Source organism: Aythya ferina (assembly GCF_964211825.1).
Source record: "Aythya ferina genome assembly, chromosome: 1".
Classification (NCBI taxonomy): domain Eukaryota; kingdom Metazoa; phylum Chordata; class Aves; order Anseriformes; family Anatidae; genus Aythya; species Aythya ferina.
Genome location: NC_140296.1, coordinates 26,176,267 through 26,201,353, shown reverse-complemented (window position 1 = coordinate 26,201,353; position 25,087 = coordinate 26,176,267). Strand labels below are relative to the sequence as shown.

The following is a 25,087-nucleotide window of genomic DNA, read 5'->3' as shown; positions in this document are numbered from 1 at the left end:
TTTCTTAGATCTGTTCTCACAGAGGTGCAAATGACATTGCTTATTAGCTCGGGTCTGGCCAGCAGTGGGTCTCTTTGGAGCTGGTGGGAACTTGTTCTGATCTGACATGGGGCAGCTTCTGGATTTTTCTCACAGAGGCCACCCCTGCAGTCTCCTGCTACCAAAACTTTGCCATGTGAACCCAGTGCACAATGGTGTCGTATTTGACCAAGGCCCCGGAGCATATTCAACACTGAGGTGGCCTGATCTACCTTTTAACTGATGTCTATTGGTGATCTCATTAAATCTACAGCTAGTGATTTTAGTCCTAAAGAAACCTAGCATTCTTCTGACAAATAGTTCAGATATTAGATTTTCATTTGAATTCCTCTGAATAATGACCAAAAATTGTTACCTTATATTCCTTGGGTGATATCACACACTCATCATACATTTTCTTTGATGTTCTATAGTTTATATGCTGCTCAATTTGTTCTCTGGTCTTAATTTTCTATTGACATGCCACATGCATTTTTTTCAACCCATAAGCCTATGATAGTCATCATTCAATCGTGCTTTAAAAAATGGCTGGCTTTATAACCTATCAACAGATTGTGTTTGCATTTGAAGTGGAGTCAGAAATTCATCAGGGCCACAGAATAACAAAACAATAACTGCAGAGAATTGAAATCTGAGTTACCACAAGCTTGGCATTGCTATATATGTTTACTTCTCTAATTCTGTACAATATGGATTGTTTAGTTTTTGGCCCTAAACTATATTTTTTCTTACCTTTATATGTGTATACACACACAGACACACATACGTACGTATATGTGTATGTGTATATATATATATATACTTTCATTGCTTGTTTCTGGTTTTAACGTGCCTAGTTTCTTTGCTCCTCTGCTTTCTTTTCCTTTTCACGTAAGCCTCTTTGTCGTCTTAGTTCTTCTTTTATCTTGCTAGATTTCTTTTCAGTGTCTTCATAGCCTCATATCTCTGCCTCCTCTAGTTAGTAAAGTCAATGGGGTTTTGTTGTCAGAGCCATTTCATACTCACGATTTTCTTTATCACATTTATTGTCTTCTTTCAGCTAGTATGTTTCACAGATCATTTCCAAACCTACTTCTCAGGCCTTTACTTCTATCACTATATATATATATTTTTTTCATTTCTCATCTCTTAGAGCACATCTTTTCGAAACTAAATTAGCCCTCATTGTTTATGCCCTCATTGCGTTTATGACTATGAGACCTTTTGCATCATCTCCACACATAATGGAAGCATTTGGGTCCAAGAAAGGCAGTCAGTAAAGCTGAAATAACACTGTTGTGACTTTGATTTCCCATTTACAGACCAGAGGTCACTTGATCTTTTCTTATTTGGATAACAAGAAATAACAAATAGGTTGTGTTAATTTGTTAGACTGGGATATTCTGAAACTGACTTTGAACACACCAGTTTTGCATCTTGGTCGAGATCATCACTGATAAAGTCCTTTCTTCTCTTTTCCTTAGCTTCATCATTTCCTTTAGAAAAAGTGACATCTTGTCAGACTACTTCTTAGATATCTAAGATAACTGTCCCCTACCCCAACTCATATAACTAATAATGAGAAAAATATAGTGTTAGACCACATGTGACCTATTTTATTTATCTGCTTTCCTACTACTCTAGAAATGTGAATGGTGACTGTAAAAGAAGCTGACAGAGAGATCGGATGTGGCTGTCTTCACCTAATTGTTTGAATACGATCCTTCTACAATAAATATGATCTTTGAATATGATCTTTCTACATCATATGCTATCTCTGTTCATTGCCATGTAGTTCTATGTTTTTCTCAGAAGGGTATTTCCTTACTTTTTTAAAAACTATTATTATTTTCTACTCTTTATTTTATTTATTTATTTATTTATTTTTACTTGCTTGTTTAACTTCCTTGGAATCTACTACTACATGCCCTTCATCTAAAATATGTTTGCAGATGGATGCTTTTGTATATACCAAAAATTCCATGTCTTCTCAGTTTATTTTTTTTTTCATTAATGGATTTTACCTTATTCCAATAACACACAGAGTATACTTTTCCATAATTTGAGCATTTATTGCATTGTTCGACATCTAATATTTGCTTATACTGGCAACTGTTCCCAGTTATTTAACAGCTATGAGTTTTCATACACCAGGACTTTAAAGTACCACCAGAATTCACAGTAATATATTGTATAACATTATGCAAAGACACTATAGAAAACACACAAAGGATTTCTCACCTCTCTTTTCTCAATAAACATTGTAAATTTTCCATATTCATTTTATTTGTGCTTTAGCTGGGGGCTCTGGAAACTCAGTTCTGTTTTCTACTGCCTTTATCACTGATCTTGAGTCAGTCAGAACTGAACTGAAGGTCAATAGTAAATGAGGCAGAATAGCATCTCTCTTGGAGTTACAATGTCAAATATAGTAAGACGTGATTTTACAGCTTGGTCATTAGAGAACGAGGTAGTCTAATGAACAGAGTAATGACCTATGACTCCAGCAGGACTCGATTTAATTTGCTGCTCTGTAGAAAACAAATATCACTGGTGGTTGAAGCATAAGGCAATGTGGTTCTTAACTCTGCAGTAGACTATTCTCCAGTTCTGCAGTTCCCTTCCCCCAAACTGCAAGACTGTCAGATACTGTTGGGACTACATTGTATATACTTATACATAAATAAAACTGCCAGGGATTATTGTGGTGCACTGGCACTGTCTCACCTGTCCTGCAGATTGATTAAAGCATCCTCAATGTGGTAGGGTATTGTGCCAACTAGTACTGCCCCAGAAAATGCCCAGATCCCATCTGCAGTTCAAGAGCAGTCATGCTATTTGGTGGCTGAGCGTGGTGTTGAAATTTTGTGATGCCTGGCTATGTTACATCTGGCCACAGCATTAGGGAAGGGTACCTTTCCTTACTACTGAGGGCATGTTCACCATCTTTGAAGGATGCATCTGGGTGGCCCAGAGTGGGTAAATACAGACTTCGTGACTGTCCTTATTTGTATCTGCTTCATATTACATTATTGCGTGGTTTTAGAGTGCTCCATAGCTTAGATCCTGTCCTCTGATACGTCCTATAAAGCAGATTAATGAGACCCAATAAATAATAATGAGTCTGACACAGTAGTTAAGCCTTAGTTCAAAGTAACATCTTTCATCTTCAGTAAGTGCTTTGGTAGAACTGGAACAGTAAAGAATCATAGTCCCAGGCATAAGACTCTTTGATAATGAGATACACAAGCAGTTTGTCATGGTTCATTAAAAAACACTTTTTCTTTATTGGTCCATTGTTTGTGATTAAATATTTTCTTCCAACTTTTTCAAAGTTTTTTTTGTGTTTCTATCCATAACTGTCATATCTTCACGGTTCTGCAAAAACAAAGCAGTTGAAATTTTCATCAGTTCTAAAAATCTAGATGTTCAAAAATGGTTGATTTTCTCAGATTTGTTAGACATGCTTTTGCTACTGTAAAAATCATAATCAAATGCAAAGCACAATAAAACCCAAGAAAGTACAGGCTATTCTGCAGATGGAAATGAAGGACAAGTACCCAGACACCATCCATTTTAAGTTTTGCTAAAATACAAAGGTCTCAAACAGACATTTTTCTCCAAAATATGTTTATTTTTATTGTGCTATCATCAAATTAATGGAATGGCTCGTAAAAAAAAAAAAAAAAAAAAAAAAAAAAAAGACACTTTTTTTTCCTGCATATAAGTAGTGAAGTAATTTTTTTTTCCCTTCTGCTTGTTTTCAGTATAGTGGGTGTGTTCCACGACAGAGTTGGGACATGTGGCATCCGACGCTGGTGGCTGAGGCCCTGTTTGCAATTGCAAACATCTTTAGCTCTCTACGTTTGATCTCATTATTCACTGCAAATTCTCACCTGGGACCTCTGCAGATATCTCTGGGAAGAATGTTGCTGGACATTTTGAAGTTTCTCTTCATATACTGCCTCGTGCTGCTAGCTTTTGCAAATGGATTGAACCAGCTGTACTTCTACTATGAGACAAATGAAAGCAAGTGTAAAGGGATACGATGTGCAGAGCAGAATAATGCATTTTCAACGTAAGTGGCTGATCTACTTCTAACCCTACCCCAATATTTTACTCATGTAGATGTTTTTCACAGGAAAAAGGCTGTCGTTTTGTTCCCTATTTTTCTTACAGACGCATCCTGACAGATACTCCTAAAGACACTCTATAAATAAATAAATAAATGTTAACATTGTATCAGTCTGAAATAATATTCATCCTATAGTGGGATTTTTTAAAAGTGGGATTTTGTTATTTAGCTTCCTAGCTGCTGTCCCAAACTTCTTTAAGAGAATATCATAACATTTAGTTGTAAAAGAACAAGTGCTATATGAGAGTGGCATGTTTGCTTATAAATATTTCCATTCTCTATGAAAGCAAATGCATGATAAAGATAGTAATGCCCTTCTAATTTTAGAGTATTTTTTAATCTCAATGATTCTCAACACAAAGTAGAAATGGCATAAATTGACAACACAGAATAGGTACAAAAATACCATAATTATTTTAACATCTTGCTAAAACACAGTCAATGAGTTACTTTTGGATCCTTGTTCTACACTCTAAAGACAAGGCAAAGGGCAAAATACTTCAAAGACAAGTGTCCAAAGTAAGATCTCTAAAATGACATCTATCCTTTAGGAGTTTGAACAGAATCAGCCTTGAACTCACAGGTTTACTTATAGATTCAACATTGGATATCTAGAGGTTCATATCTGAAACATTTAGACAATGTTTCTCCAGAAAAATATTCCATATAGGTTGCCTATATTGTGAATCATCCACCTCAATCAATTCAACGACATTTTGTGGTCAGGGGAAAAAATGAATAATCTGAAAAGTATATGCATTGGTATTATACAGATATTCCTTTTGGGTTTTGTCTTTCAGATTATTTGAAACGCTGCAGTCATTATTCTGGTCTATATTTGGACTCATCAATCTCTATGTGACCAATGTGAAACCAAAGCATGAATTTACTGAATTTGTTGGGGCTACCATGTTTGGTACCTATAATGTAATCTCTCTGGTTGTTCTACTCAACATGCTAATAGCCATGATGAATAATTCTTACCAGCTAATTGCTGTAAGTTGATCATTTGTAATATATACCTTCTCTCTGTTCCTACATACCACATTTTTTTTCTGTCAGAAAATCTTTTTTGAAGACTGAATGTAGGGTTTGTTCTAATTCTTTTGCGCTATTCTGGAAGGACACAGAAGCCAGACCACAGCTGAGTTGGAGCAGAGGGGAATTTCCCCAGAACTCAGAATGGGGAAGAGGTGGCCCCACTGCAGAAGCCAGCTTGAGGGTAGAGAAGGGTGTCCTGGCAAGTGACAAAAGCTTCAGCACTGCCCTAACTGCTCTGTGCAGGACCTCTGTTCTGAATGAGACGCAGACATAGAATATTTGATCTCTATTTTTAATGTCTTGATTAACCTTTAAAAGGCTGTTATCTTGTAATTCTTATATAGTACGGACATATAGTGAAGAGAAATTGGATGTCTGCATTTCGTGGACAATTTAGAACCCATTAACAAGTGAAATAAAAGGTCATGACACCTCATTAAGCAGTACCTTGTTTTCCTGTGTAATGAAAACTGTCTTTATCCTTACCAGAGCTATTTTTATTTCTCATCTCTCTATTATGAGACTAATGAAATTAAACACTGGTGTATTGTATAGTAATTCAAATATGATCATGCAGAGAGCAAACAATGAAAGAAAACTACACATCTTTAAGATTTTTTAAAGGGCTGCTTTTTATTTTGCTTTTTTTTTCCCTATTTTGGAAATAAATTACAATTTTTTGCACAGATGAAATGTGTTTATATAACAGTAGTTGATAAATTCTATTACACAATACCATGATGTATTAATGTTCATCAAAACTCATTCTGCAGGCAGAATACTTTCCTGATAAAACTTCTTAATTACTGTTTTGGTTATAGTAAATCTGTCTAAATATTAAAAGTTAGGGTTAGGTCTATAGAGTAAGTTCTTGGCTACTATTTTTTGTTGTCAAAATCAAACATTATTCCTTTAAAATTCTTGTTCAACTGCTAAGACTTAGCAATCTTTTCAAGCTCTCAGTTTTAGTTTTGATTTTTTTTAACTTTTCAAAATGATTAATATAATATAGAATTGAAAAGAACCATTCAAATTCAAAAGAAAGAAAGAAAGAAAGAAAGAAAGAAAGAAAGAAAGAAAGAGAGAGAGAAAGAAAAAAACAATACCATAAACAATTCCAAATATACAATTTTGAAGTAGTAGAAAATAATTCTGCTCAACTCAACAGTTTTAAGTAACCTCATGATTTGTTAGATAGGTTATTTGTAAATTTCAGGGGCTGGCAACAAATGAGAGAGTGCATGAGGCACAGACGTGTTGAAGCTGCTACACAGTAGAGTAATTAGAGTGATCTATGTGGAATAATGATGAGCTGCTATTATAACAAAACATCTCTACCAGAGATGTAACATTTTTCTGCTTGTAATTATCCTTTGTTTGAGAGACTTTGTTTGAGAGACTGTTAATTATTTAAAAGCCCGTAGCTAAGCAAGAAAGGTTGAAAGTGGAGATATACTGTATGTATGTAACATCTCTTTTTTGGAGTAAACCAGCTTAGCTTTGCTTTGTGTTAAAAACTTTCTGCAAAAAGAAGGTTCCAGTATTTTAAAAAGAAAATTCATTAGAGTTTCAGGGTTGTTCTAGCTTTATGTTCAGTTTTTTTTTTTTTTTAGAGGTTTGTTTCATCTCCTTAATTACAGCCACGTATGTGTTGTTGTGTTTTTTGTTCACAGGATCATGCAGACATCGAGTGGAAGTTTGCTCGGACAAAACTTTGGATGAGTTACTTTGAAGAAGGAGGGACTCTGCCCACTCCTTTCAATGTCATACCAAGTCCAAAGTCCCTCTGGTATCTGATCAAATGGTTATGGAGACACCTGTGCAAGAAAAAAATTAGAAGAAAGCCTGAAAGTTTTGGAACAATCGGGGTAAGTCCTATGTGCTACTCTGCTGTTAATCCTCCTCTTTCATATACAGATAAGTCTTTCTCAGCCTTAGAGAGATAGAAAGGCTCTGAACTGTCAAATAATGTGAATAGGAATTACAGAGTAATTCTAGAATTCAGAGAATTATTTTTTTATTATTATTATTATTTACATTAATGTCAATGTATCTGACTGGAGAGAAAGCATCACTGGATTTCTGCACAATGACAGTATGAAACATGACTATGTCTACCAATTCCAGAGTTCTGGTTAATGCTCTCCAGCTCAAGTGTCACAATGCAATTTTGATCAAAGTTTCATGAACCACAGAATTGTATAGAAACAACTTGTCATGGCATATTCTCTCTCTACATGTAGTGAAATGGGTTTACATAAAATCATTCTTACCAAAAGCTGTTCACATTAAATAAAACATTTTGAAAGGTAACCTATTACTTAGAATTGCTTACCTGAATCTTCAGGTCGAGTTATTTCAGAATCATATTATTGCCCTATTCTAATAGTGCTTAATAGCAGTAGAAGTTTCTAGGGGAAAAAAAAAAAAAAAAAAGACACATGAAGAGATCAAGAATAATCCTGCATTTAGGTTCAGCAGATGTCTGCGTAATACCTTAACCACAAACTCTCTGGTAGCTGCAGTGCAAGGCAAATTTGAATTTGCTTCTCATATATTTATTCAGTTGAGATTCTCCTGTAAGCAGCACAATGTTCCTATATTGTCAGAGGAAATAGTCAGGTAACAACTTAACCAACCAACAAGTAAATCTCTCTAGGAATATTTCCTTCATTTCATATATAAATCAAGTGAGTACCTTGTTAACTAGACTGCATTTAGACAATTCCAGCATAAAAAAAGTGAACAAACAAATCAATCTATTGCGAGTAAAATAGGGTAATTTTTTCCCTATACTATAGGGATTTGATGAGTACAAATGTTTTCAAGTCTGTTATGAGCTCAAGTGGCAAAGCATTAAGGAAGTCTATATGATTTCCATGTATGGGTAATGGGAAAAAAGGATTGTAGTCCTCACAATGTTTAAACTATTAGCAATACACTAAAGAAGCTGGGAGTATGATATGATTCTTTGTTGGACCATTATCTACAGACATTTACTCTACGTACCTTCTTTTCTTGTGTGTACTTCTTCCCAGTTTCCTGAGAAAGTGAGAGAAATAAGTAATTTTTTTCTTATCTATTCTCCTGTCATATCCTGGCATTCAGCTTTATCATCAGATACACCTCAAGGAACAAGTTTGCAGAGATGCACAGATATGTCATAAAGAGGCAGTGTGGCAAATAAAACCATTTCACATTTCCTTAGCTGATTAGTAGATTATGCAGTCTGTGAAAAGCTTTTAATCAGGCTTATTGCAATATCCTGATCTTGTTGGACATTGTGAAAGGAAAATATGCTTCACTTAGCTGTCATACTTGTAGATAGGAAAGAAAGGGACAGAAAAGGTAGCTTATAAAACATGAGGATGATATTGAAACAAACTAGCAACTGCAGAAAAGAAACACCAAAAAAATCCTTTGGATTAATATTAGAAAAGCAGTGAAGACAAATAAGTAGTAATTCAGATAGAAATAAAAATAAAACACATGAACTGAGAATGAATGGTGAAGAACTTCAAGAACAAAACATCACTGTGTAATCTAGCAAAGAAAAGAAGTGCAGAGAGCGACTGTAGGAAAAACTGTGAATTTTTGTTAGAAATAGAGAAACTGATGTACTTGTGTGTAGGGGAGAGTGGGTAATACTTCTAGGCGTTTGTTGAGCATTTGGTAGGGATGATTATCTAGTGTAAACTGATAGAATGATATTAAAATTAATGGAGAGATGCCAGTGCGTAGCAGCTGAGTATCTATACTTGGTTAACACAATATCTGTGTTTGACTGGGACAGATTATGAATACTCTTATACATCCCAGAAAAGCCTTCAGGACAATATTTTCTGACAGACTTTCAATCCAGGATAAAGGACTTTTTTTTTTTTTTTTTCTTTTTTTTTTTCCTTTGTTTCCCTCTCAACGTGCAACTCTGGGAGTAATCTTATTCCTGGCTGTCTGGAAGAAGGAAGAAAGAGACAGGGTGCTTCCAGCCCCCTGCTGATTTACATGGTGAAAATGTAAATGGGGGTTCAGACAAATCACCCCCTGGTTCCTGCAGCTACCCACAGCTGGGGGAATAAATAAAAGCTTCTAGGTATCAGGAAATTTGTTTTCTGCAAAACTGTTGCAGCAAAGGGTCAACAAGAGTGTATACACAAAGCTCTCTGGGAATTTTTTCCACATAGCATTTTCCTTACAACCTTTTTTTTTTTCATTTGTTTGTTTGTTTGCTTGCTTATTTTCTTTTTCATAAATATATACCAGTTCCAGAAAACTTTTTTTTGTTGGGAAAGACAGATTCAGGACAAAATTTCTTGTTGGAGTACATGCTAAAAATAGCTAAGAGTTTGGGCTATAGGAGACCCAGGTTCACTTCCATTCTCCAGTAAGTACTTCATTATTTATGCCAAGCATAACAGCTCTGACAAGAGGTGATTCCTGTCCCAAAACTGTGAATCATAGTCATAGAATCATTTAATCATTTAGGTTAGGAAAGATATCTAGGATTATCAAGTCCAACCATTAATCTAGCACTGCCACCACCAAACCATGTCCCTGAGCACCTCATCTACATATCTTTTGAATACCTTCAGGGATGGTGACTCAACAACTTCCCTGAACATCCTGTTGCAATGGCTCACCACCCTTCCATTGAAGAATTTTTTCCTATTTTCAATTTAAACCTTCTCTGGTGCAACTTGACATTTCCTCTTGTCCTCTTGGTTGTTGCTTGGGAGAAGAGACCGACCCCCACCACATTACAACCTTCTTTGAGGTATTTGTAATGAATGATAAGGTCTCCTTATCATTTCCTTATCATTTGTGACCTGCTGGCCACACTATTTCTTATACAAGCCAGGATGCCATTGGCCTTCTTCGCCACCTAAACACACTGCTGGCTCATATTCAGCCAGCTATTGATCAATACTCCCAGGATCCTTTCTGCCAAACAGCTTTCCAGCCACTCTTACCCCAGCCTGTAGCATTGCATGGGGTTGTTGTGCCCCAAGTGCAGAACCTGGCACTTGGCCTTGTTGAACCTCATGCAGTTGGCCTTGGCCCATTGGTCCAGGCTATCCAGAGCTCCTTGAGCAGATCAATACTCATGCCTAACTTGGCATTATTTGTGAACTTATTGAAGGTGCACTTGATCACCTTGTCCAGCTCATCGATAACGATTTTGAAGAGAACTGGCCCCAGAACTGGGCCTGGGAGATACCACTTGTGACTGGCCACCAACTGGATTTAATCCTATTTACCACAGTTCTTTGGGCCCAGTCCCCCAGCCAGTTTCTCACGAGGGTGAGGACACTGGGGGAAAAGGTGTTCTCTTCAGACAATGTAAAAGAAGGAGATGAACCCAGCTTCCCTATGATCTGAAAGTGAACTTCCAATAACTGACCTCTTTGAAAGCAGTGGGCATAGGGGAGGGAGAGATGTAGGGGGTTGTTGCTGTTGTTTTCTGTACAGTAAACTTAAAAAAAAAATGTTTGATGAGAAAATGCAAAAATTATGAAGCTCTGTGAGACAATAGGGCCATGTCCATCACTAATAACTATAGAACAGACAGCTGTAAGTGTAGCTGAAATCCCTCTGATGCAGAGTGTTCACCAGCTGAATCATCACAGCAACAAGAATTACAGCTTCTTGGAAACGGTGAATGGCTGTGGTCGACCAGCCAGATTCAGTCTACATATCTGGGCATCTCATAAAACTATGAAATTCTTAAGCCATACTCAGGTGTAACAGCTGCCCCAATAGAGCTGTCTACATTATGAATATTTTGAAGTTTCTAGGCCCAGCTATGCACTCAAGCTTCAAAATGGGCAAAGATTGGCATATGCGCTATAACTTCTGCATAAGGAAAATTTATCTGAACATGTGTGAGAGCCACTCACTCCATCATTCAGTTCTACACACTGTCTGGGCAGATGTAAAGCAGACACTGTTAAGTGGATTTTCTCCAATAAAGAGATTAAGTTGTTAAAGAAAAAATGGGCACATTTTCATGATTTCAGAGTTTGTCCTGGAGAAGTGCATTGTTTTCTGATTTTGAACAACTTATTATCATCACCTATATCACCCACAGCTCAGCCTTGTGTTCCCAGAACTCTTTCAGTTGTCCCAACAAACTGTACCAAAAATTAAATTTAGAAACTTTATACCTTTACAAACAAAGAGAAATGAAGAGTTATCACTGCCTTTTGTTTGAAGACTTCAGCTGACAGCTCTCTGACTCCAGCTCACTGGAATTTCTGCCTCAGATCTACAAGATAAGCTTTTTTGGGAAATATTTCTCTTCACTGAGTCTTGTATTATGAACTCTGATATCTTTTTTTTGTTTGTTTGTTTATTGTTTTTTGTGATCTGTAGTGGGGAAAAATGCACTTGACTCCATTTCAGGCTCATTTTCTTACATCAGCTAAATAGATGTATGAATGCCAGGTTGTCTGTGATGCAGAAGTCAGATCTGAAAACATTTTTTTCCTGAAATTTCTGTATGCTAACTTTGCTATTAGGAAGCTGTGATCAGCAGTGGCATACTGTGGTGTTTTCCAGTAGGAAAAACAATAGTGAGCATCCAAAGGCTGAGTCAGTGCTACAGGGTAAAAAACAAATGATAGACAGAATATAGGTGTCATGTTAAAGCCAGCATTTTTCAAGGATCAGGCATAAGATCTGCATAAAAAAGCATCAATCAAGAGCTAAAAGGAATCAAGGAGGTATAAATGTGTCACCAACAATCTGCTCTGTGTGTATATATATGTATAGTATATATAGATTATATAAAGATAAATATATATAAAGAATATATATATATACACGGTGTATTGTTGGATTATATATGTAATGTTAGATTTAATACATATACATAAAGAAAAAAGCGCTTGAAAAATTATACGTAGGTAGAACTTGTAAAGAAAGGTTTTAGGGTCAGCATAATTTACAGTAGCACCCAGTGAAAATATTTATGTGGCTCACACACAAAAAATGTCAGTAGAGATACCTTTGTCATGATTGCTTGGGAGGACCGTCTACAGTGCTACTTACAGAAAAGCTATCGTGGGAAATAAGAGGGTCTGCATGGAAGTGAGGAGCCTTTGAAGAGAGATGATGAATTTTATTCTCCTTGACTGTCAGTTCTGTTTCTAGCATCCTTTTTTTTGTACCGGGACAGATGAAGAGGTGGGCAGTGGAGTCAAGTGGAGCTTTTTCAAAGAACAGTATCTTTCTCCACAGGCTGCCCAGCCATGTTGATGGCATGATCTTTAGCCACAACTACAACTGGCTTCCTCAGTACAGGAAGGACAGTATGCTCACACATGATTCACTAGCACTTCAACATGCTATTAATCAGACAGAGATCTTCTGCCTTTTCAGATTTCAGCACATTTTTATTTTGTCATTTTGACATATCCCAGGTACGCAGCATTCTCTTTAGCTTTTATTACAAAGTATCTCCTACACTCAAAACTCTGAAATAACAGTGTGTGCTGCTCTTAAAGCTATATATAGCAGTTCTGCCAACTTTTTCAGCTTGCCTTTGCAAAAGCCAGAATGGTAATTCAATTCCGTTGATCAGGCTGAAGTTTTCCTGACTACCCTTTGGGTGTCTCAAGGTTACTCCTGTTGGTCATCTGAAATCTATTGATATACTCCTGTTGGTCATCTGAAATCTATTGATATTTCTAAAGAGAAGAGATGTAAGAAAAGAAACCCCAAGCCCGCTGGAATAAATTGTACTGTTTTCCTCAAATTATATTTCACTTTGTGTCTGATCAGTCACCAAAAATTTTTTATCTATAATTTCAAGAATTTCAGAGGATAAAATTGAAAGGACTTGCCAGACATACCTTCAGTATTTTTTGCGCACCTAATGTTTAGATAAATAGCTACTTTTTTTTTTTTTTTTTCCCCTAGCTATCCTGATTTTCTTGCCATTTTTTCAAGCAATCTACATTACAGTGATAAGCATTTGTCAGAGAAAATCTTCTTTCGCATTCTCTTAGCCTTCTTTCTCCAAGTGGAAAATGATGCAAGTCCTCAGTCAATACAACTGTTTTGTATTTTCCTTGAAATGTGTCTTGCTGAAAACTAGGGCAAAAACAAACCACCTTCCACCTGGAATGGAAATCACTAATCTGGAACACATATGTTGTATAACCAAAGACCACCATCTCACAGGGAAACCTTTCTGAAGACACAGATAAGTTCTTTCCCCTGTACCACTGTAATGTTTCAATTCCAGATGAGGAATATTTTTTATGACTTCAGATAATCATTACATTTTCTGGACCTTTATCACCAAGCAGTTTGAGGTCAAAGATAGATGTGAAATTTGAATTCATATTTTATAAAGGATATAATTTTGATAAATCACATCAAAAGAACTAATTTGACTTTTTTTTTTTTTTTTTAACTGCTAAAGAAATTTTTCTTCCAAAAAAAGTACAAATTACTAGCAATGCCATATACAGGAAGACCAAAATGATTGTCAATGCCAGTAAAGTGCTGTTAAAGCTTCATAAAACGTATTAGGGGCCCCCTTTGGGAAGTGATAAAACATTTGTTTTTATTTCGCCATCTCAGACAATATCTCCATCACAAAACTGTTTCTTCCCTTGTTGCTATTTTTCAATCAGATTTAACGTTTAACCCTTTGTCAGCCATACTTTTCAACAATTCTTCTTGCACACAGCACAGCAGTTCCTTGAAACAAATTGTGAACAGTGACAGGTTAGACTATGACCAAGTAGAGAAAAGCCAGCTAATTATAAACTAAATAAAGAAAAGAAGTGTCAATATCATTTTTTGTATCAATTAAATATCAATTTTGGGGAGTAATTTGATTTTCAGACATATTTATTTAAAGATTCGTTCCACTTTGACAAGGAAGCAAAAGGAGATTATGATCTGGGGACTGAATCTGAGCATTTAAACCAGAGATAATGAACTGATGTGGTTAATAACTTTGATAGTCTAGGTGTATGCATATTCCCTTATGCTGTGTCTATGTGTATGCAAATACACCCTTAAATGCATTCTCTTTCAGCTTCTTAGAGTAATGGATTACTTTTAACTGTAAAATAAAGCAGAGCAGACAGCAACTGTAGAAAGTAGCCTTCAAGGCAAGAGTTAGCATTTGTTTTATTTATAGGAGTTTAAGAGGGTTACCTGAACTGAAATTTGTTTCACTTACACCTTAAGGTGTTCTTTTTCCTTTGCCTGTGAGTCAGAGCAGTTGTGGAAAGCTCTTGTACAGCCTCAGATTTCCCTAGTGCTCTCTCAGCAGGAATGAAATACCTCCATCGTGTGGTCAACTGCAAAAAAAATCTTAAAATTAAATCTGCTTTAAAATAGGTGGTGGGAGGGTATTACCTTTCCCATAGCTACCTTGTCCCCTTCAGCCCCAGCAGTGGACACAGACTCCCATCCCTCCCTCCTTAAATATGAGGAATCGCATCCATCTTGCCTTTGGATGTGATATAAGATGCAGAAACACCATATGGAAAAAACTTTGAAAGCAAAATGTTTATGTACAAACTCATGGTATCTGAGCAGTTTGGAAATCATGGCTTTCCCCTTTATGTGTATATTCTCTTTTGCCAACCCTAACCACACAGGTACTGCATCTCTCAAATTAATTACAAAACGAAATCAATAATAAAATGGAAACTATTCCCAAACAGGGAAATTATTAATCATAAATAAATTGCCAATCAGTTTCAAGTAACAGAAGATGACAAAATACCTTGTTGTGCCTGGCTCATTATGCAACTGAGATCAATTTTATTGAGTCTCATGGATGCCATTTTATCCTGTTTTAAGATACTCTAAGTGTTCTGTTTTGTAGAAATATGGTTAGTGGTCAGACACCTACTTTTCTCACCAGCAGCAGATATAAGAAGCCAAGTAAAAACTATATGACTCTCTTCCACCAGCTGGGGATAATTAAGGTAGAAAATAAAAAGAAATGTTACTCAGTATGTTGAGGACAACAGTAATTCAAGGCTCTTTTTCACCATCTTCTTCTGGACTCCCCCTAGATATAGCAGCATAATCTAATGCAACATTTTCTTGAAGCCTATACTCTATTTTCATTCTGCTAAGCTTCTTTTTGCTGTTCCTCCTCATAATTGCTATCCCTTATACCCTCCTTCCTTATTAACATAGAACTCTCTATCACAAAGCTAAGTTTCTGTCTTTCATACTTCTCTATGTATCAAGTGGCTTTTTAACAAAGAACTAAGCAGGGAATTTTCTTTTAAAAATGGTTTTATATTGCAGGCTGTGGATAGCTCTATCCTAAATGAGATGTAAGGAGACAGCCGTAGGTAACACCTTGTATATGTCAAGCTCTTCTCAGTTCAGTAAAATATCCTTCAATTTGCGCAAATGAGTGACATAATCACATCTTCTATCTCAGATCTGTGACTTCAAAGCTTTGCAAGCAGAGACCTCGCTGCTCCACCACATCCACACCAATGCCAATTCTAGCACCACACAAGAAAATGTAGAAAATCAACTTTGCCTCTCCAGTGACGACATACTCCCTTCTGTAAAGCTAATGACAGGATTCACTCTAATGTTGCAGTTTTTCAGCAGACATTGAACCATTGAACCATCTCTCAGGTTGTTAGATACCCCACAGACTGCACAAACCTGCTGTTTTGCCATGATATATTTTTCTACCAGATAGAGATTCATGTTTGTTTGTGTTTTTTTTTGTTTGTTTGTTTTGTTTTGTTTTTGTTTTTTGGTTTTTGTTTTTTGTTTTCTTCCAGAGGCGTGCAGCTGACAATCTGAGAAGACATCATCAGTACCAGGTAAAGGTCCATGTGTTTTTTTTTTTGTAATTGTTTTTCTATGGCTGTGAAAAAGTGTCAGGAGGAGAAAGGGAAAATTTTCACAAGAAAGCAGAGAAAAATACCAAAGGGAAAAAAAAAATAAAAAAGAGAAAGAAAGAAAGAAAAAAAAAAAAAGCAAAAGGATAGTACATTTTGTCTTGAAAGAGCATTTGAAATATAGAATTTTCTTCTCTTGGGGTGCAAAATGATATTTCCTAATGCCACAGTATGCTGACTAGTATTTTATCCGCTGTAACATAGAATCACTGAATAATTAAGGTTGGAAAAGACCTCCAAAATCATCTGGTCCAACCATCCCCTTACTACCAATGTCACCCACTAAACCATGTCCCTAAGCACCATGTCCAACCTTTCCTTGAACACCCTTAGGGATGGTGATGCCACCACCTCCCTGGGCAACGCATCCCAATGCCTGACTGCTCTTTCTGAGAAGAAATATTTCCTCATTTGCAACCTGAACCTCCCCTGGTTCAACTTGAGGCTATTCACTCTAGTCCTGTCACTGGTTATCTGCAAGAAGAGGCTGACCCCCAGCTTTCCACACCTTCCTTTCAGGAAGTTGTAGAGAGCAATAATGTCTCCCCTGAGCTTCCTCTTCTCTGGACTAAACAACCTGAGTTTCATCAGCTGCTTCTCATAGGACTTGTGCTCTGGGCCCTTCACCAGCTTTGTAGTCCTTCTCTGGACATGCTCCAGGGTCTTGATGTCCTTCTTGTAGTGAGGGGCCCAAAACTGAACACAGCACTTAAGATGCGGCCTCACCAGAGCAGAGCACAAGGGGACGACCACTTCCCTGGCCCTGCTGGCCACACTATTCCTGACACAAGCCAGAATACCTGTGGCCTTCTTACCCACCAGGGCACACTGCTGACTCATGTTCAGTTGAGCATTGACCAAAACTCCAAAACATTTTCCTCTGCACAGTCTTCTAGCCACTCTGCCCCAAGCCTGTAGCATTTCATGGTGTTGTGACCAAAGTGTAGGACATGGCAATTAGCTATGTTGAACATCATCCTGTTGGCCTCTGCCCATTGATCCAACTTGTCCAGGTCCCTCTGCAAGGTCTTCCTACCCTCTGGCAGATTGACACTTCCCTTTAAAAAACAAAACAAAACAAAACAGAACAGAACAAAACAAAACAAAACAAAAAGATAGTTCCACCTCCCTTCTGGGATTAACCAAGTCCATATGTACAGCTAACTGACATGCTCCATCAGAGTCAGCTCTCCATCTCTCTCTATCCCCAGTTCTGTTCTCCCATAGACACCTCCTTGTTCCTTAATAATCCCTTTCCCTAGATGCCCTGTAAACTGTTCTCCATCCTTCCTGCTTCAGAGTCTGGATGTTTTGAGATTATTGTAGCATAAGGAATTTTCAGATTTATTTTCAATTTTCATTCTGTTAAAAGGGTGCAAGTTCACCAAGATGTGGGCTGTACACTTATAAATTTGGTAATGAATAGATTCCATATGGGAAATGACTGAGTAAACCAGGACTTTCCAACCTGAAAAACAGACAGCTGTAGAGAGTACAACAGGGATCTATAAAATCATGGAGAAGATGAACACAGAGCAGCTCTTTACCATCTATCCTCAAACTAAATACCAGACAAGTACTAGGCTTCATTAATAAGGCTGTAGGCAGCACTTTGAGAGAAGTGATTATTCTCCTCCAGCCCACACTTGTAAGTCTGTATCTGGAGCACTGTGTCCTGTTTTGGGCCCCCTGCTGCAAGAAAGATGCATCAAACTGGAAGGAAATCAGCAAAGGGCCACCAACAAGGTTAGAGGGCTGAACTAAAAGGAGAAGCTGGGATCCATGTTTTTTTAGCCTGGAGTAGGTTTGGGGGGGGGGGGGGGAGGCAGAGGCATGCTTATTGCTATCTTCAATATCACAATGTTGGTTAGAGAGAAATGGAAGCCAGATTTTTCTTGGAGGAACATAGCAACAGAACAGGAGTCAATGGACACTAGTTCCACAAGGGAAATTCTGTAAAGAAAATCATTATCACGATGTGGGTGGTAAAGAACTGAAAAAAAATTGCTCAGGGAGGCTGCAGCATCTCTAGCCTGGGAGTTGTTCAGCACTTAACTGGACCTGAGCAACCTGATACAACTTCAGAGATAGCCCTGCTTGGAATGGGGCAGCTGGATCAGGCTGCCTCCAGACATTTATTCCAACCTAAATAAATTTAAAATTCTTAGAAGTAGAAGGCAACACTGGAAACTATCAGAGAGAAGATTAAAAATAAGCAAAACCCCACAAGGATTATTCTATCTATACTTTGGTTTATATCTAGGTTTTAGTCTATCTATACTGTGGAATTCATCAGGAGAGAATTTGTGGATGCTGAAAGTTTACATGAGTTCAAAACCCATGGGGAAAACCTCTCATGGACCATTAAACATAAAACTAACATTTCTGATTCAAGAAGTCCCTGAATCTCAGATTGCAGGAGGCTTGAGAGAGTATAGCTGTAAAAAAAACATTATACAATTGCCCTAGACTTATACTTCTCATGAGGCATCAGCAACTGCTCACTGTCAGAGAAGACGTTACTAGCATGAGGCATACCTTTGATCAAAGCCAAAGCAGCCATTCTTAGGATAATTAATTATCACCTCTTTCAATTGAAAAGCAGGACAAATTTTTAACCAGATCAAAGGTTTATACATTTTTTTGTCATGTTCCTTAAACACAAGAAGACACAGTGAGTGTAGATTTAGTAACTATTACCAAGAAAACTAACACAATATTTTACATTTTTAGGAAGTTATGAGAAACCTGGTTAAGAGATATGTTGCAGCAATGATAAGAGATGCCAAAACTGAGGAAGGACTGACAGAAGAAAATTTTAAGGTATGTATTTAATTATATGTTCATGCATGTTTTTCACTTGCAGCCCCAAAAGCTAACTGTATCCTGGACTGCATTAAAGAAGCATAACCAGCATGGCGAGGGATGTGATCGTTCCCTTCCACTCTGCTCTTGTGAGATTCCACCTGGAGCACTGCGTGTGTGTGCACTGCGTGCTTGCAGTCCAGAAGGCCAACTGGATCCCAGGCTGCATCAACAGAGGAGTGGCCAGCAAGTGGAGGGAGGGGATTGTCCCCCTCTACTCTGCTCTTGTGAGGCCCCACTTGGAGTATCGCATCCTATTCTGGGGCCCCCAGTACAGAGAACGGTGTAGATATGCTAGAACAGGTCCAGATCAGTGGTCTGGAGCACCTCTCCTATGAAGAAAGGTTGAGAGAGCTGGGGATGTTCAGGCTTAATAGATGGAAAACTTAAATAAGGAGTTAACTATTAAAATCTGTTTTATCTGAAAGATTAAATGAACAGGTCCATATGTACCACAACTTTTACATTAATCACTGTGTATTTCTAGCATCAAACATTTTGTTACTATTAGTGCCTCTACCTTCAAATATCCAAAATTATATCCATCAGTCTCAGCTTTGGCAAGAAGAAGATACAGTTGGAGCCTGAGCTAGCTGCTCTAATATTCCTCTACAAAAAATGAGGAGAAATAGGCATTTTGTAAAGGCAAGGAGTTTTCACCTAATACAGGTCTTTAAGAAATAGAGGATGCACTGGCAGAAAGTAGTCTGCAATGATTAGCTCTTGACTTACCTGACAGCTGCCCAACATTTAGGAGAAACGCACAAAGTCCTACCTGCAGTTCCTGCACGCTACTCATAGGGAAGCAAGCACATATGTCCCCCATAAGATCCTCACAGAGAAGCTGTAGAAGTACAGGTTCTATGAGCAAAGAGCAAGGTGGATAAAAAAATGGGTGAACTGCTAGACCCAGAAGGAAGTTGTCAATGTACAAAGTCTGATTGGAGGCCAGTAATGAGTGGAGTTCCTCAGGGGTCAATACTGGTTCTAGTCCTGTCTAATAGTTTCATTAAAAATCTAGACAATGGGGTAGAATACACCCTCAAGAAATTAAGATGATATGAAACTGGGGGGAATGGCTGATAACCAAAGGGTCATGCTGCCATTAATAGGGACCTTGACAGACTTGACAGAAACCCCATGAAGTTCAACAAGGAGAAGTACAGAGTCCTGCACATGTGGAGGAATGACCCCAGTCACCAGCTGGGAGCTACCCAGATAGAAAGGAGCTCTGCTGAAAAGGAGCTGGGGGTCCTGGTGGATACCAAGTTGAATATGAGTCGGCAACATGCCCTTTCCACTAAGAAAGCCATTGGTCTCCTGGGCTGCCTTATGAGAAGTATTGCCAGCATGTACAGAGAGGTGATTCTTCCCCTTTGCTCAGCACTGTTGAGGCTGCACTTGGAGTGCTGGGTCCAATTCTGGGCCCCCCAGTACAAGGGAGACCTGGATATACTGGAGAGAGTCCAACGGAGGTCCACCCAGATTCTCATGGGACTGGAGCACCTCTCTGAAGAGGAGAGGCTGAGAAAGCTGGGACCTTCAGCCTGGAGAAGAGGAGGCTAGGAGGGATCTCATCAAGGCTAGGAGGGATCTCATCAATGTCTATAAATCCCTGAAGGAAAGGTGCAAAGAGGTTGGAGCCAGGCTCTTTCCAGTGGTGACCAGTGCGAGGACAAGAGGGAATAGGCACAAAATGGCACACAGGAGGCTCCCTCTGAACATCAAGAAGCTCTTCTGTGCTGTGCAGGTGGATAAGCACCGGCCCAGGTTTCTTAGACAAGTTGTGGAATCTCCCTCCTTGGAGATTTTCAAAAGCCACCTGGACGTGGATCTGGGCAACCTGTTATGGGTGTCCCTGCTTGAGCAGGGTGGTTGATCCAGATGATTTCCGGAGGTCCCTTCCAACCTAAACCATTCAGTGATTCTTTATGCCTCTTTGTGTGTGTCTGTATATTGGGGATAGTGTTAACATCTGGTCATAAGGCCGTTATGATGATGGGACAACACTGTCCTGCAGGTGTTTAAGTTATCCTTGCTCCTTCCTCCACCACTGTTGATGATTTCCGTGCTAGGCCAAAGTACATTTCCTTTGAAGATTCCCCTGATAACATTGATTATCACTATTTTGCCTCACCTGGAAGATCCATTAGACAGAGTATGCAAAGCACCTCAAAGATCTCAGGTATTGTCCAGATGATGAGGCTTCTTATTTATCCCTACCATAACTAACTTCTTTATCCCTACCATAACTGACTTCTTTTTTCTTTTTTTTTCTTTTTTTTTTTTTTTTTAATTACAAGATGAAAAGTTAAATTAGTGTTCATCCTTTGATGTTTCATCTTTCTTCCTCATTTTTAGGAGTTAAAACAAGATATTTCCAGCTTTCGTTTTGAAGTCCTGGGTCTACTAAAAGGAAGCAAGCTTTCTAATTTGCATACTCCAAAAATGAACAAAGATGCAGCATCTCTGTCAGAAACTGAAGAAAAGAGTGAGAGTGAGGGAAACAAGAAAGGAAAGAAAAAGGCCTTTAGCCTTTTTGACATAACTACAATGATTCACCCAAGATCAGCCACTATTGCCTCTGAAGCACATAACGTAAGCAATGGCTCAGCAATGATGGTATCAGAGTCTTCTAAAGAGAAACAAAAACGTGTGAATTTTGTAACAGACATAAAAAATTTTGGGTTATTTCACAGACGGTCAAAAACAAACTCTGTGGAGCAAAGTACAAATAAAATATACACCGTTTCTGAAGAAGTTTCCCGTCAACAAGCAGAAGAACAATGTGAGAAAGCTGATGAACTGGAAGAGGGAGAGCTGACCATGAACTGTGAAGTAAACACCCAAAGTCCTGATGAAAAGTGCATGTTAGCTGAGTCACAAAATAACAGCGACACTTCAGATTCGCAGGATGAGGGAAGTATTTGTGCTTTAGAAACAGAGAAAACGGAGTTACACAACTCTGAACCAGCCACACCACAGGATCAGCAGGACAAGGAGTTGGACATTAGCATTGACTGTGATGGGAAACAGGAAACAATTGATCAGGGTGACTATGTGATAACAAGGTTGTGATGCTTACAGGAAGAAGCATTTACAAATATATATATTTTGCATAGTGCTTTTGGGGGGCAATGTTTTAAGAACATATTAGCAAATGCAGAATTACACTTTATAGTACTCAACTGTGGCACATGATCTTGTAACATAGTAGTCAAGAGAAAGATAATAAAGGGACCTTCTGTTTTGTAGCCTGCTTTAGCTTTCACAATTTGTTTTACATTTTTTAATAAATGGAAGCATCTTGTATTCTTGTATTGTTGCAATAACCCACAGAAACTTTTTAGCTATCTTTTTCAATTACAACAAATGCAATTTCTCTCATATGATAGTTGACTCCTATGATAAATATTTTTCTATGCAAATAAAAAGTAGCTTAAGAGACTTGTAAGCCTTTATTTAACTTTGTAGGTTCTTAAAAGATTCTGGACAACATCATTATCATAAGTGGTTCCTGTCAACGTAATTCATGTCAAGCTATTAGAATCATTTATTTAAATTGCTAGAAAGTTGATTTGCTTCAAAATCTATGAAGAAACAGAATATAAAGTATATTCTTTTATTTATTGAAGGAATATGAATACCTGTAAATTATGAATGATCAGTCTATTTGATTATTCAATTACATCTTCTCCCACCCAGGAAGAGGACTATTACCTTCCTGATACCAATGTTAGGAATGCATTTTGCAGGATCTGAAGACTGTAAAAATGTTTCTTATGGTAAAAGAAATATTTGTGGCTTGCTAAAATTTGATGACGGATTACTCCTCAGGAATCCGTAATCACAACAGCTACTGCTTCTTCAACCATTTATTTTTCCAAATGTGGACAACCTATGCACTTTAATGTTTAACTGCTTATTAGCTTTTGCCTTCACAATACACTTGTATTTGCGAAGAGAAAGATACTTCAGGAATAAACAAGCATACAAGGATCCCCTGAGTACTTGGGAGGACATGACAATTTGCTGAGAAGTTTTTAAAGGCAAAACTTAGGAGAGTTTCTTCGACAACTTCAGAGTTTGGGAGAAACTGATTGGAGGTTTTATAAAAAAATATTTAGACATTTAAATGTATAAAGATAACATAATAGTATTTTTCTTAACGGAGTGACTTATTGTCTTAGTCAAAAACAGTATTTTTAAAATTAAACAGTCTGTTGCTTTTTAATCAGTGACTGGTGTCATACATTATTAAAAATAATAAGTTTACAACTGACCTAAGAAAGACCACCCTTGAGCTCCCAGCACCATCCTTCTTCTCCCATGGAAACATGAATATACCACTTCAGTGTGGTCATTTCATTCTGAACTTCCCTAGCCCTGCTATAATAGATTTCGAAGTTCATTTTACCCTGTATTAAGGGATGTGCAGATGCATAGAGTACACTTACATAACATATCCCTATAAATATAAAACAAGAAGAAAATGAGGACAAAACAGATGGAATCCATGACATTAACTCTCACCATGTAGGACATGACCTAAAGCCTTTAGGTGCATTCTGTACCTAAACTATGCTTGTACTTTACTGAGTTTTGAAAATTCAGACTAACCTCCTCTCATTGCTATACATTTGGGTGTGTTTTCCTGCTCTGCTTTACACGTGTACTACTCTCTCTGAGTTCATATATTGAGAGCTTCCTTCCTGTACGTGTACCTGTGCCATGGGACCTAGGAGTGAATTAGTTGAACAAAAATGGACAAGTAATTGGGAAATAGTTTGTATGGCTTTGCAACACTGTGTTCACATCACATTTGATTACTAAGTTATGGTTGATTTCCACCTTGGCCTCTTGAATGCTCTGTGAAACTCTTCTCCTCATCTCTCCCCTTATCCACCTTTAGATTGTGAGCTCCTTGGGGCAGGGCCTGAAGCTTTTCTGTTTGGAAAGCACTTGAATTATTACAAGCATAACAAGAAATAAATAATAATAATAATAATAATAATAATGGTGGAATAACTTCATATCATTTTTACCAGGTCAACTCTTTTAGAGAGTTCTCTTTTCTTCTGTAACATCTGTGCTAAGAATGACATAAAGTCAATGTGTCCCATGTAGCTTTCGTCACAATCTTCTCTATATCCCAGTTAACAGTCTTTTACCATCACTGATTTCATATAACATTTAAATCATATTTTATTAAGGCCTGTACAACCATTTGGGATGCTAAAATTTGCTACTCCAGAGATGCAGCTACCCAAAGATACTGGATTAATTTCCCATGAGCTTTTAGAAACTTTTTTTTCCTTTCTACTTCTCCCTTTGGCATCTTGCCATTCTGCCCATTTGAATTGGGATGATTAACTCATCTGGTTGCCTGATGTTTTGCAGTCTAACATAACACAGAGAAAAGTATCCATGCCAAGCACTGATGTTTTATAGACGTATAGAACAGGGCACAGATGAGTGAAACCATAGCATAGGTGTCATTGTAAATGATTTCCTCTTCCATCACAACAAATGAAAAATGCATTAGTACCATAATGACTCTACAGGTTCTTTGTTAATGACAAATGATGGTGACTACAACTGTTAAAAAATTGTAAAAGAGAAGGATCTCAGTACAGGAGATTTCTCCCTATGGGAATGTAGAGTGCAGCTTGAGTGCAATGGCACAAACTGGCATCTGCAATTTTACTGTAATCATGGCAGAATTGGAACTTATGAGTCTGTGAAATGTGGCTACATTTTCTGTCCATGAGCATTGCTTGCCCCAAGTAGACAGGAACTGTGAAGAGTTCCACCTTCTCATCCCACGATGACTTTCCTAATCTGAAGTTTTCTGTGAATAAGTAGTGTCTACTTTCAGGACAATGTGTATCTTCATCATAACTGTAATTGTTGAGAGGTATAAAAGGCAATGAAATTTGGGTGTATGGGCACCAAAAAGTTCTTAAAAGGAATGCTTGAAACAAGAATGTCTTCCTTCAGAGAATCCTTGAACCAATTTTCAGGATAATTTCTGCATAGTTACCTCACATACATATATTGTAGACAAAAGACATGAAGAAACAATTATATGTCCATCTCAAATTCTACTATATATATGTATTCC

General features: G+C 37.7%; 1 protein-coding gene across 1 annotated transcript in view; it reads left to right on the top strand.

The window, feature by feature from the left end:
* The window catches only part of TRPC4 (transient receptor potential cation channel subfamily C member 4), a 163,464-nt gene extending 141,056 nt beyond the window's left edge, over nt 1-22,408 (top strand). Inside the window, exons 6-11 of the mRNA XM_084537900.1 lie at nt 3,786-4,096; nt 4,954-5,149; nt 6,868-7,062; nt 15,979-16,020; nt 18,832-18,921; nt 21,325-22,408. Coding sequence (XP_084394026.1) covers nt 3,786-4,096; nt 4,954-5,149; nt 6,868-7,062; nt 15,979-16,020; nt 18,832-18,921; nt 21,325-22,041 — 1,551 coding nt within the window. The 3' untranslated portion in view covers nt 22,042-22,408. The remainder of the gene's footprint in view (nt 1-3,785; nt 4,097-4,953; nt 5,150-6,867; nt 7,063-15,978; nt 16,021-18,831; nt 18,922-21,324) is intronic.
* Nucleotides 22,409-25,087: the final 2,679 nt, after the last annotated feature.